General features: G+C 35.4%; 1 protein-coding gene across 1 annotated transcript in view; it reads left to right on the top strand.

Moving 5' to 3' along the window:
- FHL5 (four and a half LIM domains 5) overlaps positions 1–19,104 on the top strand; it is a 60,285-nt gene extending 41,181 nt beyond the window's left edge. The window contains exons 2-6 of the mRNA XM_003922920.4: positions 16–186; positions 1,175–1,349; positions 2,270–2,439; positions 7,088–7,274; positions 12,100–19,104. Coding sequence (XP_003922969.1) covers positions 28–186; positions 1,175–1,349; positions 2,270–2,439; positions 7,088–7,274; positions 12,100–12,263 — 855 coding nt within the window. The 5' untranslated portion in view covers positions 16–27 and the 3' untranslated portion in view covers positions 12,264–19,104. The remainder of the gene's footprint in view (positions 1–15; positions 187–1,174; positions 1,350–2,269; positions 2,440–7,087; positions 7,275–12,099) is intronic.
- Positions 19,105–19,429: the final 325 nt, after the last annotated feature.

Here is a 19,429-nt window from a genome sequence, read left to right as displayed (position 1 = left end):
CTTTGTCATTCACAGGATCAAACCAAAATGACAACTGCTCAAGTTTACTGTCAATATTGCACTGCATCACTTCTTGGGAAGAAATATGTGCTAAAAGATGACAGTCCATACTGTGTTTTATGTTATGATCGTATGTTTTCTAACTACTGTGAGGCGTGCAAAAAACCAATTGAATCCGATTCTAAGGTAAGTTTCACCTCAATTTACAGAATTACTGCATATGAACAGCAAACAAATGGGTTGGAGAGCCTCTTTTCATTTAGTGTTGACTTTCAACACTATTTCTCTGCTACTGGATATATAAGGATCTTAAAAGTCACCAGCAGTCAAGCTCCAGCCACTAGACTTACCACTATGAAATACAACATATGCTTAATTCTCACATGATCTAATGAGGTAGCTGAGAATGCTAAAGATTAAAGATTAAGTTATTTGTCCAAAGTTACACAGCTAAAATTCTTTCGCTGTTTCCAAGCCCTCAGTAACCCTCTGGTGTATATTTATTATTTCCAGAATGACAAAGGTATAAATAAAGGCATAAAGAATTGAAGTTGTAAGAATTCAAAATCTCTGTTTTCTGACATAAAATCAGCTTCATTTCTGCTGAATCCCATTGATTCCTTTCACATCTACCACCCATTCCCCCAACACGCTCATTGTTTTCTTCTCTCTCTCTCTTTCCCTTTCTTTCCTTCCTTCTTTCCCTCCTCCAATTTTCTTTCTCTCTCTTTTTCTTTTTGTTTCTTTTCTTTCTTTATGCCTCTGCTTTACTTAGGTGATGTTTTTGTTTGTTTCTTTAGTTCAGTCTTAAGGAGTAATAGAATATTGCAACCTAAAATTTTAAAAAATCATTCCATGAAAAACCTCTGTTGTAGTTTATAACAAGAATGTAGGCAAACTTAGAAGACATAGCACAGAATTCATTTTTTTTTTTTTTTTTTTTTTTTTTTTTTTACCAATTGCCTTAAGTGAGCTGCCAAGAAAGCCCTGGGCTCTAGCTCTTAATTACCCCAGAGAGTCTCCTCTCCATGGGTATCAGTTTCAGTGAAACTTTCCCTCAAGCTACTAGCACAACCTACTGACATGAGAGTCCCAGGAGTGTTCAGTTTTGTCTTATAAAATAGCCTGTTTTGTCACAACCACATTTAATTAACTTTTTTTCACTGTCTCAAAGGATCTTTGTTACAAAGACCGGCACTGGCATGAAGGATGCTTCAAGTGCACCAAATGCAATCACTCTTTGGTGGAAAAGCCTTTTGCTGCGAAGGATGAGCGGCTGCTGTGCACGGAGTGCTATTCTAATGAGTGCTCCTCCAAGTGCTTCCACTGCAAGAGGACTATCATGCCTGGTAGGATCTCAAGGGGGCTCCCGTCTCTAACTGAAGCTGCAATGCTTTTCATTAAGTCCCAGCACATGAGGAGTGTAGCAGGTCCCAAAACCCTGGTTTGGAGAAAGACATCTTTCTTACTCTCTCAATCTCTTTCTTTAGAAATAAAAAGACTGTATTTTAGAAATAAAAAGATTGTTCATTCATTATCCTTCAACAGGTAACTTACAGTGTTCTATTTTCATAAAGTCTAATTTATACAAACATTTCAAACCAGAATCTCACCCACAAAATAAAGATAAAATTTATACTAACAACACTACATTAAACAATGGCGTCAGAAAGAGTGATTCATCACAGGCGATTGGGGCCAACCGTCATTTTGTAGCTTGACACAAACTGGTTTGAGGATCAGTCATTGTTATTCTCTCTTAGGGAAGACAGGGTTCACGTATATCATTCCACTTTTGGCAAGGACTAATTCTTTATATTTTGATCTTCTTCTCAATCTCTAGGGACAGCAGCATATTATGGATTCAAAGAATTTTTAGAAGGCCATAACTGCGCAACATAGTCTCAGTAGTTGTGCTGCAGGCATTTTTAATACCCCTATAATGGTAAATGATGGTCCAATTTATCCAAACCACGTGAAACCATTAGGAGTCTTCATTCAAAGTACTTTTACATCTCCACATTATAGGTTAGGCAGGGCTTGAAAGAGTTTTCAGTCTAAGGGTGACTCTCCATCATCATGGCTGAACTTCATTAACCTTTTCCTTTCCCCCAGATGAATGGGGTTTTTTGAACCTGAAAAAATACTATTTTTCTAAAAGGATAATTTATTTATAATCTTAACTTAAAATTTAAGTAATTTGATCTGTATTTGCTTAATAAAAATTACACTTGACTTATACTAACAGGTCCTTACTTTTGGAGCACAGGTTCCCGCAAAATGGAATTTAAGGGAAACTACTGGCATGAAACCTGCTTTGTGTGTGAGAATTGCCAGCAACCTATAGGGACAAAGCCTTTGATCTCCAAAGAGAGTGGCAATTATTGTGTGCCGTGTTTTGAGAAGGAGTTTGCTCACTACTGCAACTTTTGTAAGAAGGTAATTTTCTAAAGAGGGTGAAGCTTGTGGAAACTCAGACTATTCCTTTTGAGCTGTACCATATATTTGGAACGAACTGATACTATTATGTTATATACACTCATGGTACTTTTGACTTTCAACATGTATAAACCACTAGTTGTCATGATGAGGATGACCATCTTTTTTTATTAGGCATAAAATTCCAGCCAAACAAGAAGTTAATATTCCGAACAGCTCAAGTGCTCAAGTGATTTGGTATTCCAGTTCCATTCACTGCCTTTTTTTTTTTTTTTTTTTTTTTTTTTTTTTTTTTTTTTGAGATGGAGTCTCACTCTGCCACCCAGGCTGGAGTGCAGTGGCACGATCTTGGCTCACTGCAACCTCTGCCTCCCGGGTTCAAGCGATTCTCATGCCTCAGCCTTCAGAGTAGCTGGGATTACAGGCGCACGCCACTGTGGCCAGCTAATTTTTGTATTTTTAGTAAATATACAAATGGGCTTAAGAGTTCTGCTAAAGTAGCCCATAGATAAATTAATCCCATTTGGGGCTTCACCATGTTGGCCAGACTGGTCTTGAACTCCTGACCTCAGGTGATCCACCTGCCTTGGCTTCCCAAAGTGCTGGGATTACAGATGTAAGCCCCCAAGCCCAGTCCATTCACTGTTTTTATAGAAGATCTCACATATTCTGGGAGAGAGCACAGGTCTCTCATTTAATACAGATGTTTCTTAAAAAATAATTTTTGGCCGGGCGCGGTGGCTCAAGCCTTTAATCCCAGCACTTTGGGAGGCCGAGGCGGGTGGATCACGAGGTCAAGAGATCGAGACCATCCTGGTCAACATGGTGAAACCCCGTCTCTACTAAAGGTGCAAAAAATTAGCTGGGCATGGTGGCGCGTGCCTGTAATCCCAGCTACTCCGGAGGCTGAGGCAGGAGAATTGCCTGAACCCAGGAGGCGGAGGTTGCGGTGAGCCGAGATCGCGCCATTGCACTCCAGACTGGGTAACAAGAGCGAAACTCCGTCTCAAAAAAAAAAAATAATAATAATAAAAAAATAATTTTTGATCCATTCAGTATTAACTGTTTCAGAACAATACAGATTTGCCTCCCAAAGTGACTGAGGGAACCAAGTTAAACAGGATGTTTAACATTCTTTCTCAGCAATGCAAATGTCTTCTCGACTTGAAGGTTTTGTATTTCTTAAGAGTACAGCAATTAGCTCAAAGGAGTGCCAAGGTCATGAGGGAAGTCCAGGAGACACAATACAGAAAGAAGTCTAAGAACTGCAAATCCCTTCTCCAGTACCAGGATCATGCAGGGCCTTCTAACTTGGCTTCCCACTCAAAACACATTTTCTAAGAGAAAAAAAGTAATTTTTTGGAAGTAAACTTCATCCAATTCTTTTTTTAACCTCTAAGCTTTTATGTGAAAAAGTAGCTGTAACACCTTGATAAAGCCCATCTGTATTTCACAAATATATGGATGTTCTCAAAGAAATCCTTGACCTGTGAAGCATCGTAAGTTTCAAATGACAGCATAAACTGAAATGAGAAAGCTGAATCAGGAAAACACATTGTATTAGTGTAGTAGTTTCTAAGTATTTTTTTTTATCTATGGGCTGCTTTGGCAGAACACTTAAGCCCATTTGTATATTTGGACAGCTGGAAGTCACACTATCACTTTCTACACATGAATATGTGAACAAACATGCACATACACAGACACAGTAATTTTTTAACATACATAACCAATACCAATCCTGCATTTAAAGAGGCAACAATACCCTATGCTATATCATAATTATTAAGGTATACTATATTAATCGCTGAGAATTACAATTGATCACAACATGACATAAAATAATCTTATGACTAAGACCTTCATTATTCTACCAAAACACTGGCTTAGAAAATGACTTTACAAGCAGCAGTCAAACTAGATGACCATATGTCATATGAAGCTCTAAAGAATTATCAGTCAATGACAGCATTTAAAAACATGCTGGAGGCTGGGCATTGTGGCTCACATCTGTAATCACAGCACTTTGTGAAGCCGAGGTGGGAAGATCGCCTCAAGCCAGGAGTTCAAGACCAGCCTGGGCAACATAGTGAGACCTTGTCTCAAAAAAAAAAAAAAGTTTAAAAATTAGCCAGGGGTGGTGACACGTGCCTGTAGTCCCAGCTACTGGGAAGGCTGAGTCAGGAGGATCACTTGAGCCCAGAAGTTCAAGGCTGCAGTGAGCTATGATTGAGCCACTGCACTCCAGCCTGGGTGACAATGAGATCCTATCTCTAAAAATGTATACAAAAACTAAAAATTAAAGGAATTAAAATCATGCTGGAAATAAAACGAATAGGTTTATCTCACTGTTTTGAGAGACAACTGAGTGGGCCAATTTTAGGCTTCATTTCTTAAAGACTTAGATCAAAACAGTAATGAAATTTGTGAGAATTACCTTAAAATCATTTATTAGACACAATATAAAGTCTCTTTTAATGCTATAAAAACTCGGGAGTGAAACTTCTTTAGTACATTCATGCTGAGAACAGTCTGGGCCAAGTGCTAGTGTTTCCCAGGTTATAGGAGCCTGTAACTATATTTAGGATATGATTTAAAGTCATCAAAAATTTACAAAATATTTATATTGGGTAGTAGACAGATTGTGACATACCAGATTGTTTTTATTTAGTTTTTAAAACCACAAGTCCTTTTCTAAAAAGCTAGATATGTTTTTGATCAAGATGATCCAATCTAAACAATTTTTTCAACCCAAAGCAAAGACCAAACTTTTTCTTAAAAAAAGGAAAAACTACTTGACAACCAGGCCCTTAGAACTTTTAAGCTTTAAAGTCCACAGATTTTATTTTATTACACTAAGATTTATTTTCTGCCAGAAAGAAAATGACTTCAAACTACAAATGCTTCAAATTCAAATTCCTCAAGTTTCAAAAAGAGTTAAACGTCTTCTTTGATTCTTCATCTGTCACCTACTGAGTGCAAAATCATTATTGCCTCCTCTTTTTCAGAAAATAAACTTTTTCTAAATCCTGGGATCAATCAGTGGTAAAAACCAAGCTCAGATATTAGACTTCATCTTAACCTTCCTACCTCTTCAAAAGGAATATAATCACAAGCAAACTATTTTTAATGTTCCAGAGTTTCTTCCTCTAATTAAACAGTCTTTGGTGTATATATCAAGTTTTATTTTGCTGTGAATACATTTTTCAAGTTTTGAATCTTTTAAGCATTGCCTGCTAATACTTAGACCAAACAAATCAAAGGAATCATGAATTCTGCTGTGTCTACTGTAAGGCATTTGAAGTCAGTAGGGGGTATTTTAAATTGCTTTACTTCCATTACACCATTATGCTTCCCATTTACTTGTTCAGAATAGTATGCTTTTTTCCTCTAGGAAAATAATCTTTTATATCAAATATCTTTAATTTCTAAGATATTTGTTATAAGATTAAAAATATCTTTAGAATAATTTTTTCACAAGTCTGTATTACAGACAAATAACATTTCTGAGTTTGTAAACAAGGAAGTGGCTTAAAATAGTCTCTGTGTTTTTACTATCTAGTTAATTTGATACAAAGTTTATAGGAACCACCTCAGATATCCTGTTGCTTCATTATAAAACATTTACAAATACACACTTTAGTATCTACAGCCACTCCAAGAGCTCATTAGCTGTGAATTCAAAATGTGACATGGTTTAAAAATAGTTACACGAGAAGAATTGCCCAATATTTATCCATCTGAATCTGCATAAAGATTTTTCAGCCTTTTAAAAGGTAGAATTCATGGATTAAACTGGTTTAGAAAAAAAATATTATCTTATGGAAAATTAATTACATCTCTGACAAAATGCTTCATATCACACATTAAGGCTCAACGTACAACCAGTGCTCATTCCACTGAGTTCTGATTCCCACAGCACTCCATTGCTAGATACAATACTGGAATTGCTTTCCAGCTATTTTTTCCTTTGGTATTTATTCATTCATTCAACAAGGATTCATCAGCTGCTTATCTGTGCAAGATAACTTTGACTCAGTATGGTATTAATGGTGAAGCACACAGGCTATGGAGTCAGACCATGTAGGTTTGAATCCTAGCTCACTGTGGCCCTGGCAAGTAACTTAATGACTGTAAGCCTCAGTAGTTGCTCATCTGAAAAGAGGGAAAGATAATAGTCTCTATTACATAGAGGTGTTGAGACTATTTAGAAGAGGTCATCCTTTGCACGGTGCTAAGGACTGAAAAAACACTTAGGAAATGATAGTTATTATTAGCAAATAACTGTGCTTGCCAATTCCATTCAGAGTTACCAATATAGCCCTGCTTCTGTTCTATTTCACTGTAGGAGAAAAATATACAGTAACTTTTATTTCTTTCTACTTCTAGCTCATTCCTATAGCCTTTGGCTTCTCATATTACTATTTCTTTTTTTTTTTAAAGATGTTTTTTAGGAAAGGAACATCCTAACATGCGGTGAAAATAGAGCAGCTGGAAGCACCAGTTGTGGACATAGAAGACATAAAATGATTACTTTTTCTTTTTGCTTATTTTTCCCCCCAGAGATACTAGAATCTAAAGAGAATCATGAAGTGATCTGAATTGTAATGGCTCCCATGGTCATTGCCTTTTCTGTGGTCTTTGGCAGGTGATAACTTCAGGTGGGATAACATTTTGTGACCAGCTATGGCATAAAGAGTGTTTTCTGTGTAGTGGCTGTAGGAAAGATCTCTGTGAAGAACAGTTTATGTCCAGAGATGACTATCCATTCTGCGTGGACTGCTACAACCATCTTTATGCCAACAAGTGTGTAGCCTGTTCCAAACCCATTACTGGTGAGTTCTCTAGTTCAATATGAGCATGCCATGAAACAGGTATGGCTATAGAAAATGCTACCTAGTTAATTTAGGAAATGCAAGTAAAAGATGGGAAGCTTTCATCTATGTTTCCTTTTGAGATAAACACAAGTGGGTGCCTATATATGAGTACAAATATTACATGGATTCCTCAAGGAAAGTACAAGAGTATACTTTGGGAGCCCGCACTCTGTGAAGGTAACTATATACTAAACCTAATGGTACTGACTCTAAGTAAAATAACAGTTTAAAGAAGCAGGAGATGGGAGGTCAGCGCAGACCTTCACAAGGAGGCTTGCTTGAAGCCTCATTAAGATTTGAGTGGGAGGAAAGAGTACTAATAAATCAGAATCCTGCTTAATTTCAAAATAGGGCCAAGCGTCTTTTAGTTAGGAAGGTTTTAATTAAATTCCACCATTGTCTAGAACATCTGAAGCTGTAATAATTAAAGCAGTATAGATCAGTAATTAATTAAACTTTATTTGAAGATGCTTCTAACAAACGTATTACTCTCTTTTCTCTATATTCACTTGCAATTATGAAATGCATTAATGAGTAGATGAAAGAAAACAAGATGGCATTTTACTAAAGAAAAAAATGTGACATGATTTGAAAATAACGTAATGATAAATCGATCCATGTTAAAGAGGTTTTCAAGGTAAAAAAAAAAATACATCTTTTCCTCAGAGACACCTTTAAAATGCTAATCCTATAATAAAGGAACTGAAATTAGCATGACACTTGTGAGGCCCAGCAGCTATTCTTTCTGGCAATTTATAGTCACTTAATAATATGTCAGAACTGTATATCTACTTTCTATCCCTAGTATTCTTAGATCATATTTCAATTTTTAGTTCAGTTTATATACCACAGAATTAAAGATTATTTTATCCCTTTCCTCCATCATCTTCATATGTGTAACAAAATAAAAGATGAATCTTCATACATTTTCCAGTTAAGAGTTTGACAGCAAACCCCACCTTGGCAGGTTTTCACTGACTTGCAAGGGGAGAGAGGATATCACCAGAACAAACAGCATGGTCTTATTTGTCTATATGGAGCACTGTGTGCATCAGGATCACACTGGCCCACGGGCTATATCTGGCCAGCCGACAGGTGATGTTTGGCCTGAACATGTTTGGAAATAACTAATGCAAATCCATCTCTGCAGCTAAAAGTAGAGGAAGAGCCTGACATTGGGTGAGCAGACTGTCTCTACATTCCCCAGCAGGGTCACCATCATACGAAGCTAGTGGCTGTCCCATTGCATGGGGCATGTCCTCTCTGTTCCTCGCACCCTGTCTGCTTCTCTCAGCTAGGTTACTTCTCTGGCCCTTGCAAGGACTTGCTGTAGCAATCCCACACCATTGGGATCCAGGGTCCACGTATTATGAAGGTAACTACATACTATTTAGCTTTTAACTACGCTGCTCTCCTGCCTTCTACACATTTAGCAATGCCTATAGCCAAGAGAATAAGCTACTATATCCACTGATTTTAGTTAGAAAATGGGACATTCAGATATCCAACAGTACCTGGAGCTCCAGAATCTCCCTAGTAAAATCTGCAATCGCAGTCCATTTATTTGACAACAATCCTTTTCTTGAACTGGGAGAGCAAAAAAAAAGGGGTATGTCAATGAGAAAATGAGGAAATTAACAACTCAAAATAGATTTCAAAATTCTCTGGAGATCCAGATAGCTAATACTGATCTGCAAAAAGCCTACACAAACCCTGAATTTGAGTTTCAATTCTGATATATCACAGATCCATAGGTCTAAGTGATTTTTCTCATAGATTGTTCCAGATCAATCACTGAGCCCAGCTTTTTAAAGTTCAGATGGAAAAACAATGCTGTTCTGCACAAAAATATGAGGATGATCAAGAGAAAGTGATCTGACCCAAAATTAATCCAAATGCAATGTTATATATTTAATTTAGACTCATCAGTCCACAGGAAATGTCTAATAACTATTATAATCTCTTTTTTTTCGCTTTTTGACTGAGACACCAGAAACTGAAATGCCTGCAAAAACTTACAACTCAATTTAATATTTCTTAGTCTAATTGTTAAACATCTATAGGCACTGCAGTACAGCTTCTTTAAAATTGAGCTAGTTGAACTGATATATCATTGGGAATTCTGATATTGTCGCATATCTTCAGAAAATTGGCATTCATCTGATTATTATGTCACTTTAAGAAGCTAGGTATTCTTGATCAAAGGATACAAAATTTCAGCTAAACAGGTTAAATAATTTCAAGAGACCTACTGTCCAACATAGTGACTACATAGTTAATAACAATGCATTATATACTTGAAAATGGCTAATAGATTTTAAATGTTCTCACCACATACAAAGAAAAGTATATGATAAGGTAACAGACATGGTAATTACCTTGATTTAGCCATTCCACAATGTATACATATACAAAACCAACATGGTATATACTTTTATTTGTCAATTAAGATTAAACAATTCTTTAAAGCTCTGAAAAATCTATTTGTAAATCACCAAGTGTAATTTTTAAAACCCATCACAATGAACTTGCTTCATTTAAACAAACTCCAGGTATAACCATATTTTTTCCTCCTTTAAGATGGGATTAACCTCTTAAACTATCAGGGATAAATGAGGCAGCCTAATGCAATGAAAAGTGCTCTGGACCGAGGAGCAAAAGACTTGATCCTCCCTGCCCCCAACTGCTGTGTCACCGTGGGTGACTAACTCACCTCTGGGGGTGGGGAACTTCATTTGCCGTATTTATAAAACAAATGGTTAAGCCAGTTGGCCTTCTTCTATCTCTGTTTATTTCAAGGAAAAGGAATTACAAATGTTGTGGTTTCTTCAGAGAGTAATGCTGATGTTCCCAATCATGTTCTTTACCAAAGATAAACTCAAACTCAGTTTCATGAGGTTAAAAGCAGAGGCTCTAAAGCCAGATGGCCTGTGCTTAAATCTCAGATATGCTTACTAGCTGGGTGACCTGGGGCAAGTGGTTAAACTTGTCATTTCTCAGTTTTTGTCTGCAAAGTGGGGCTGATGCTAATATCTACCCCATGAAGGTAAGATGAGGGCTATATATGGTAACACATATGAAAGACTTAGAATAGTGATTGGCACATATTCAAGAATTCAACAAATGCCAGCTCTTATTCTACTGACTTGTCAGAAACCTATGAAACCAGATGAAACAGGTGCCAGAGACCTGCTTTGTGGATGGCTTTCTTACTGCAAATAACCTCATGACCTAAGGGAGTAAACATATCCTTTTTGAAACAATTAACAATCATCTCACATGTTCCTTCAGCCCTTTCTTAAAGACCTGTTGCCAGTTGCTTCTACTTTTTCTTCTTTGTAAAAATCTGGAAGAAATGCTTTTATATTTGCCACTTGTACAAGGCTAATAAAATTAAGAGAAACTCATGAGCATCAAAATGCTAGACATGTAATAATTAGTTTTATGAACAGGCATAATTTATGTATATACAGAGCATTACTCTTGCAGTCAGCTCATTAATGTTTTGAATAACACTGAGGGAATTAAGTAGTACATAATTAATTTACATTTATTAGAAAATAATGTTGATAGCATTATAGATAAGCAAGCTATAAATTTAATCAAGCAAAGTAGAGGAATTTGATGCAAATTTGACTATGAACTACTAAATTATACAGGAAGACATCAAACAAGTTTGTTACGTTAGAAACAAAAGTTAATTATCATATTTAAGAACAGTGTGTCTGAAATAGAATGCTATTCACCCTTTCACTTCACCATTTCAAATGGAGTATTTTGAAATTACATGTGAATTATATCTGTTTTAGCCTCACGCTATGGATGATAAGCAAATAATACCACTAGGATTACTGAAAGAAAACATGAAATAAATAAAGACTCAAGCGTAGGACATCTCAACCTCTTCCCAAACCCTAAACATTTTCTTCTTTTATATAACTTCTCAAGATCAATTTCTTGAACTATACCCTGGAATCACATTAGGGAGGCAGAGATCAGACCTTCAATAAAGATTCAAATTCTACTACTTTTTAAACAAACAGTATGGTTCAAGTGAGGTCCAAGTTAAAACGGAGGAGGCTGACAAAGCCCTTAGAAACCAATCATGTGGTTATCCATGTGGACTCAGTGGCCAGATTCAACATAAGCTGCAGCTGTCTCTGAGAAAGGTAATAAGGCCATCACATTAGGATGTCTGAATGATTAGATAAAATCCTCTATTTGGGCTTTCTAGAAATAGTGTCCCAACCCATATGACCCCCAGACATATTCTAAGTAAAACTAAGCACAAAAAAATGAGGGAAGAAGAGATGAAAACTAAAACTCATTACGACATCAGACATCAAGCTAGGAAGTGTATATTGATTTTATTTTATCTTCCTTTGGCAGCTAAGAAAACTAAAAGTCACCTAGAGAAAAAGAAGAAATGTAGTCATACTCAGATATCTCTGACTCCACAATGTATACCCTCTTCCCACTATGCTATTCTGTATTTTCTTACCTGGCCTAGACAATCCTTATCTATGTGACTTGCATATCAACATGCTGCCTATTTCTATAGATTATGGCAGAATTTGGCTGCGAATTTGGTTGGGTGGCATAGGTAAAACTTTCCTATAGCTGTTAGTTCCAGATGGACACAGAGCCAGGAAGCAGCATTCATTTTTGGGTTACTTGTCTGGCTCAAGGCTGTACCTCCAGTTCCTAGAGGAGTACCTGATAAAATACTCAATCTATTCCTTGAAAAGATAAATTAATCTTTTTCTCCAATTTTTTTTTACAGGTCTCACAGGTGCCAAGTTTATCTGCTTTCAAGACAGCCAGTGGCATAGTGAATGTTTTAACTGTGGGAAGTGCTCTGTCTCTTTGGTGGGTAAAGGCTTCCTGACCCAGAACAAGGAAATCTTCTGCCCAAAATGTGGCTCCGGGATGGACACTGACATCTAGGAGACAGTCCTTTCCCACCAAAAATCCACTCTTTGTTGTCACTAAAGCCAGAATTCAGTTGCAGTCTTATTTTTGACTTAAGTTTTAGAAAATATTAATGTACTTTAGAGTGGAAGAGTTTTTGCACACATTTTAATCGAACTACATTCTAAAGGCACAAAAAAACACAGTAGAATGGAAATGAATATATGCTAAATCACGAAGACACCTCTCCTTGCAAAATACTGCACTCTGCTGTTAGAAATATAGGAAAATATCTCTTTATAATCAAACATACAACCTCTACCTAGGAGCTGTGGATATAATTACTGAAGAATGAGGTTTTTCATACCTGAAGAGTAAAAGAAAAACTAAGAGATCAAAGTGAGAGGTATATGTGAGACTAGTGTTTGCATTCCCAGTTATATGTAATGTGATAAATTAGCTATGAATGGTCAAGAAAATTGATCAGAGTAAATGGATTAGCAATTATCACATTTAAGAATTATTATTTAAAAATCATTCTTTTATTGTTCACACATACTGACTTTAGAATTAAAAAACAAAGTTACAATTTACCCTCATACACTCTGCTTCCACAGCTTGCTAGTTCCATGTCAGTGCAGTATGAGACCTGAGGACATTATGGCTCTCTTACTCTGCATAGGTATAAAGGGGACCATTTCTACCTAGGGATGGCCAAAGCTTGGGTTTCAACACATTTTGTATTAAATGCATTTTCAAAGTCCACAATGATTTTTCTAAACGCTTACAGATTCCATGAAATAAAAGTCTATTCTTTCAAGTGGAGCTAACCAGGATAATCTTTGTCCCCAAAGGCAAACCTTTAAAATAAATAGATCATTAAATCATCACTTGTGGAAATGAGTTTTAGGGAAGGGATTGAGTGTTGGAACATGACTTTCATCCAGATATCTAGAGGCATAATAGAATGCATAATTAGCTCTGTGCCTCATGCATTTTGCCTTCTAAAATTACATAGATGATTAATGGGCAGACATAAAAGTGGGCTTTAAAGAAATCTAGCAATAATAAAAACTGAAAAAGAATAATTCACTGCTGTTAATTCAGAACCTGCAAAGCAGCACAACAGAGTAATGTGGGCTGCAGGGGAGCCCTCCCTACTCTTCCCCCACACCTATGCTACCCACCTTACCCCAAGCCAATCGTGCCCCTAGCTGCAATCTGCTTCATAACTAGTAGGTGCACTCCTAACCCTAAACAGCCATCCTACAAGTCAGTCAGTGTTTATTGATCACACAGAAAGCAAACAGCCTTAGTGAGAAGTCCATCACAATGTTTATCTTTATACCAGACTTTAACTGATCGTGACCATACCTTGCTGCCCCCAGATATTTTCCACATTACTTGTGACAAATGGAAAGCAACCTCTGCTCTCCATGGTCAGTGATCAAACTTGGTTATAGCATCTCTTGTGTGGAGTGGAAGGAGGTCAGGAGAAGAAGCCTACATAGATATGTAAGTGTGTTCACTCAGATTACTGCATAGCATTAAAGGCTTTGATTGAAATCTCATTATAAGATACTGCTGATTACAATTACTAAAATAGCATCATAGGAGAGTCAATTAAAATTGTTATGGAAACAATTTTTGAAATAGTTTAAAATGCAGGAACATTCAGGGATGTTGACAATTTAGAGATACTAATAAATGTTCTGCTAGGTAGACTATTTGAAAACTATGAATATATTTTTAGATTAACAATGCCAAGGTATTTTTTCATATTCACATTGTAAAATACAGGGAACACAATCAATATTTTTTCTGCATTATATGAAATTTCACAGGTAGAACTAAAGCTACAATATAGAAAATAGTATATTGCACGTAGAGAAAACCAAACCACTTAAGTCTAGATAGATATATAACATGTAACACCTTCTCTGTTAACCAGCTGTAGATAAATATATAACATGTAATGCTTTGTTAAACAATTGGAAATGTTTAGGCATTTTATTGGGTGTGGGGGTGAGTATGCACATGATCAGACTTGTATTCTAGGTTTCCAATTAAAAGTCACAGAATCATTTCCTTGATAAAAATTTTATTACCCTTTCATAAGCATAAATATATATACTTTTACATGTAAATAGCTCTACATTTAGAAGGTATTCTACACATCAAACACATATTAAACACGTACTATGCCCAAAGTTAGAGCGTATACTCTTGTGGTTCTGGAGTGGTAGGAAGATGGATCAGGGTATGGAAATGTGGAAGTGCCTGATGCAGAGATCCTTGCTTACAGGTTAAACAAAGCACCACCGTAGACATAGCACACATATGCAAAACGACTAAGGAAGTAGACCTCATTAGGTCTTGGTGTAACACACACACAAAGATAAATGTAAAAATTATATAGTTGATTTATATGATTCATGTAACAAAGAGAAAAACTCTCTTAGGGACTTATCTGAAGATAAAATGGACTGCCTCAGGAAACAGTAGGCTCCCAGTAATTCAAAGGTGACATCTGCATAGGCAGGAAAGTAGTTCCTGCCGATAACAACCAGATGGCTTGGAAGTAGCAGAGACTGTGCTGAAGAGCAAGAGGAAATAAGATTGCTAAAAGAGAAAGAGTCAGAGGAAGGGAGAATATTAACTCTCAGGATTAAAAGTGTATGTAACAGGCCATAGAAAGTTACCAACTGTTCTTAAGTAGAAGAAAAAAATAATTATTGCAGTGTTTGAGGAAAATTATGCTATTGATTCTTTGTGGAATAGAACCAAAGAAATCAAGACTCTAAGGATTAAGTTTCTTCCTGCAGTAATAAGTTTAGCTAGTGGCTACAAAAGTGAAAAGAAAGAGGAAAAAGGCATTGAAGGCCAAGAGTTATATTTGTTGACAAAGATGAGTATGCAAGTCAACAAGTCAAAATATTTTATTTTGTTATGTCGGGGATTAAGGATGACAAAAAAAAAGGCAAAAATGTATTTCTGCTTCAATAATAATGATTAAGATGCTCAAGTGTTCCATTTTAACTTAACAACATTAAAAAAGGCGTGAAATTGGGACAAACTAGCTCTATTGGTTAAGTAAAATGTGGTTATGTTACAATCCAGGATTCAAAGCTTACAATCCGGGATTCAAAGCTTACATTGTTGCTACAACTTTTAAAAAGGAACATTAGATTATTCAATGGAGTTAAAATTGGCCTACCATTATGAAAAATGCATAATACGAATCACAAATGGTTTAAAAAAACACTGTAAAATTTAATATCACAAATGAAAAGTCAATCCAAAAACACATTTGATGTTAGTAATATCATTTTGAATTAAAAAATAATAATTTTTAATATACTTGGCATCTTGTTAATAGTTCATTTTTTATGGTTGTTACAGTATGTTTTTTATATATTTAATTGAGCACATAGTCTGTAAGGTATCTGTAGGTGTTTATAAGGATAATGATACTGTTTTTGCTTATTTTATAAATTGGTTTTTAGAAGTCTCATACTGAATAAATTTGCATTTACATGATCTACATTACTCATATTATTTTTAAAGATTCATTTTCTACATTAACTGTGTAGTAAACAGAATAGGTGTGGAATAATTTCTGTTGTGTTTCTACTTCTATTACATAAGGAAACATGATAACTTTTACTTTCCATTACCCATCTATTTTTACAACATTAAACTTAACTCTATATTCAAATATCATTTCAGGGCATTAATAGGAAAAAAACAGAATTGTCTTACCCAAACAGAATCTGTCTTTTGTTAACTAGGAGATCCATGGCTATCTTCCTCTTACAGTAATAAAATGTTGAAATATTCTAAACTAAAAAAAAAAAATACTTCCTATTATTTCTGTGATTCTGAAAATATTTTATGAAAAAGATCCCATTTTAATTGGATTTTTTTTTGCTTGAATGCAGATAGTCTTTTGCTAATTTCTTATTTCTATATGCAAGGAATTGCTAAAACTCTTGGTGACTTTAAACCCTTATCTATTTTATCTAAAGCAAAATTTATGTCTATGACACACATCTTCATGAAACTTTAATCCACACTATTAGTATCGGTTACTTTCCAGAATTAATCTTGGATGCTGAATTATTTTAATGTCTAGACATATTTCTCACAGAATATTTGGAAGAATACCCTCATTAAATATTTCTAGTTCACTTTTTTAACCACATTTTTTTGAAAACTAATGATATTCTTTTGGGGACTCAAAACATAAACTTTATGTCTTAGAATAGTGTTTCTTCAATAAAAGAGACAGAATACCATTAGAAATTTCAGTTGTTAGGTATTACCTTTATCCTAAACCTCTTCATCTAGAATCATTAAATCTTTAGATCTTCATTATCCTACCAGAAACATTGCAGGACTGACTGAGATGGGATCACCATTAAAAAATGTATGGGAACTTCAAGTTTCTCTTTTCAGGGAGAGGTAAAGGAGATCTATGAAGACGGGAAAATACATCACCAGAATATATTTGGCCTTGCAACTCTCAGCATTTACTGAAATGATATCTAAATATATAGTTAGTTTGAATGGTGTAAAAATAGATGGATAATAGAAGGTAAAAGTCATCATGTTCTTTTTATGTCAACCTTAAAAAAGGATATCAAGGAAAGAGGATATCAAGTCTTCATTTGAACCATCCATCTCAAAAGAATTTAGAAATGAGTCCATCCATTCAAGTCATCCATGTGGCTTCTTAAATGGTGCCCAAAACATATCCAGAGAGAATTAGAGAAGTTTTGTCTGATAATTATAACCGTTCTGAATTTTTCTAGCTAATAAACTTTAGAACAGATACTCTGTTCAATATGGAGAAAATCAAAAAGGAGGAAAATAAAAAAAGAGGCAAAAGAAACAAGAGATTCCAACTCAAAGTTGGAGTCCATAAAAGAAATAACAGAGTTTATATGTATTTGAAATGACTGGATTTTATATCTCTGTGGTTGAGAAAGGGAACAGCTTGCTGTGATAGAATTATGATCCATGTCACCGAGGAGCAAAGAGTATTTGGGTCAAATATTTTCCCACAAATGTTAACAAGCTTATGGAGTGGATGTCCATAAAGGGTTCTCTAAATGAGGAACATTAATGAGCTCAACAGACATTCATCCAATGACTCAAACAGTGACATTAAATGCTATTCCCGCTACACAGAGAAACAAAAAGTTTGATATTTATGGAAGTCTACACACTGAATCATTAAGGCTTACTCCTTCTCTAACAAATGACAGCCTATCTCTTGTTTGCCTCTGTGGCATCACTGATAGGTCTGTTTATCTGAGAGCTTCACCCCAAGCTCTCAAACAAGAAATGAATGAAGGAGTACAGATACAGGAGAAATGGGGGTAAATAGCGTGGTGATAAAAATTTTGACATTTCTGAAAAAAAAAAGAAAAACAATTTTTAAAACTTTCACTTTGCCTATATAATAAAAATTTTCCCAAACTACAAGACAGAAGAGGCAAAATATGTGAACAAAAAAAAAAAAGGAAAAGTTTGATAAAACTTGGCTTGAGGACTACAGTTAGTATCAGTTTTCTCCCCTGCATGAAAATTACTCTTTTAGATGCCACCAACTAATATGGAGCCACAAAAGTCAATGATCGCTTTTCAACATTCAGTCTGCCATGAGACAGGCACTTGCTATTGTTGACTTCCTCATGATTCGTCAATGATTCTTCAATGCCAGTGGCATCCATGACACCATTTTCTCCTATGTCTTCTAAATCTCAGCCTCCTTCACTAGCACACCATCTTCTATCAATTTCTTAAAAACAAATATTCCTAAATATTCTTGACCTCCTTGTTCTATATTTTCTTTATTGGTGAATTTATCTAATTACATGATTTAAACTGCTTTCTCTGGGTAGCTAAGTTCCAAATATACATCTTCTGACTTGAATTCTCTTCCGAGTTTCAGACACAAGTTTCTCATTGCCTTTTGGACATCTCAAACCAGTGTCATGCAGATACCTAAAAATAACTTTATTATCCTTCCTCCAAATTCCACTTATCTTCCTCTGTTCCTCATCTTAGTTAATGCATCATCCAAATAGAGCTTTTTTAATTCAAGTCTTGGACACATGAAAAGTAGTCTTTAGGGAAATGCAGATTAAAACCACAATGAGATACCATTTTACACAGACTGGAATGGCTATAATAAGTAAGACAGACTGTAACAAGTATTGTGGAGGATGTAGAAGAATAGGAACTTTCATATAGTGCTTGTAGTAATGAAAATGACAGAAAATGATTCAGCTACTTTGGAAAACAGTTCAATAGTTTCTCAAAAAGCTAAACATTAAACTACCATAAAACCCAGAAATTTCACTCATATCTACCCAAGAGAAATAAAAATATATGTCCACACCAATGTTCATAGCAGCATTATTCATAATAACCCAAACTGAAACTACTCAAGTAGTCAACTGATTAATAAAGGAAGTGTGATACAGCCATATAATATTATGCAGCCATAGAAAGGAATGAAGTATTGATAGATGCAACAACATGAATGAACTTTGAAAATACTACGCTAAGCGAAAGAAGTCAGACAAAAAGGCCACATATTGTATGATTCCATGTATACAAGAAGCTCAGAACAGGCAAATTTATAGAGACCAAGTATATTAGTGGTTTCCTGGGGTTAGGGTCATGAATGGCACTTAACTGCCAGTGTGCATGAGGAAACTTTACTGGGGAGAATGAAAATATTCTAAAACTATTTTATGGTAATGATTGCACTGCTTGATGAAATTACTAAAAGTCATTGAATTATTGACGAGTGAATTGTATGATATATACGCTTTATCTTAATAAAGTTGCTTTTTTAAATCTATCTTGGCTCTTTTCTCTCCCCAATTTGTTACATTTGAGTCCTATACCAAAAGCTACGATTTCTTCATTTTCTCTTGCAGACTTATTTTGTTTCCCCAAAATGCCATTCACTTTAATTTTTATATGCTTCTGTCCATGCTGTTTGCTCTGCTTAGGATTCTCTTCCTCTCACCTGCCTGTCAAAATTTTAATCAATCTCTAAAGCCCAGATCAAAGTTGCCTCCTGTGTGAAAACTCTACTAATATCCCTTAGCAAAATTTAATCATATTCTGCAACTTCTTTTATAAATCTGTGAGAAGTTTAAACAACTTGATTATATTACATT

This window comes from Saimiri boliviensis, chromosome 4, assembly GCF_048565385.1.
Source record: "Saimiri boliviensis isolate mSaiBol1 chromosome 4, mSaiBol1.pri, whole genome shotgun sequence".
Classification (NCBI taxonomy): domain Eukaryota; kingdom Metazoa; phylum Chordata; class Mammalia; order Primates; family Cebidae; genus Saimiri; species Saimiri boliviensis.
Note: the sequence above shows the minus strand (reverse complement) of the source record. Positions and strands in the feature narration are given on the sequence as shown.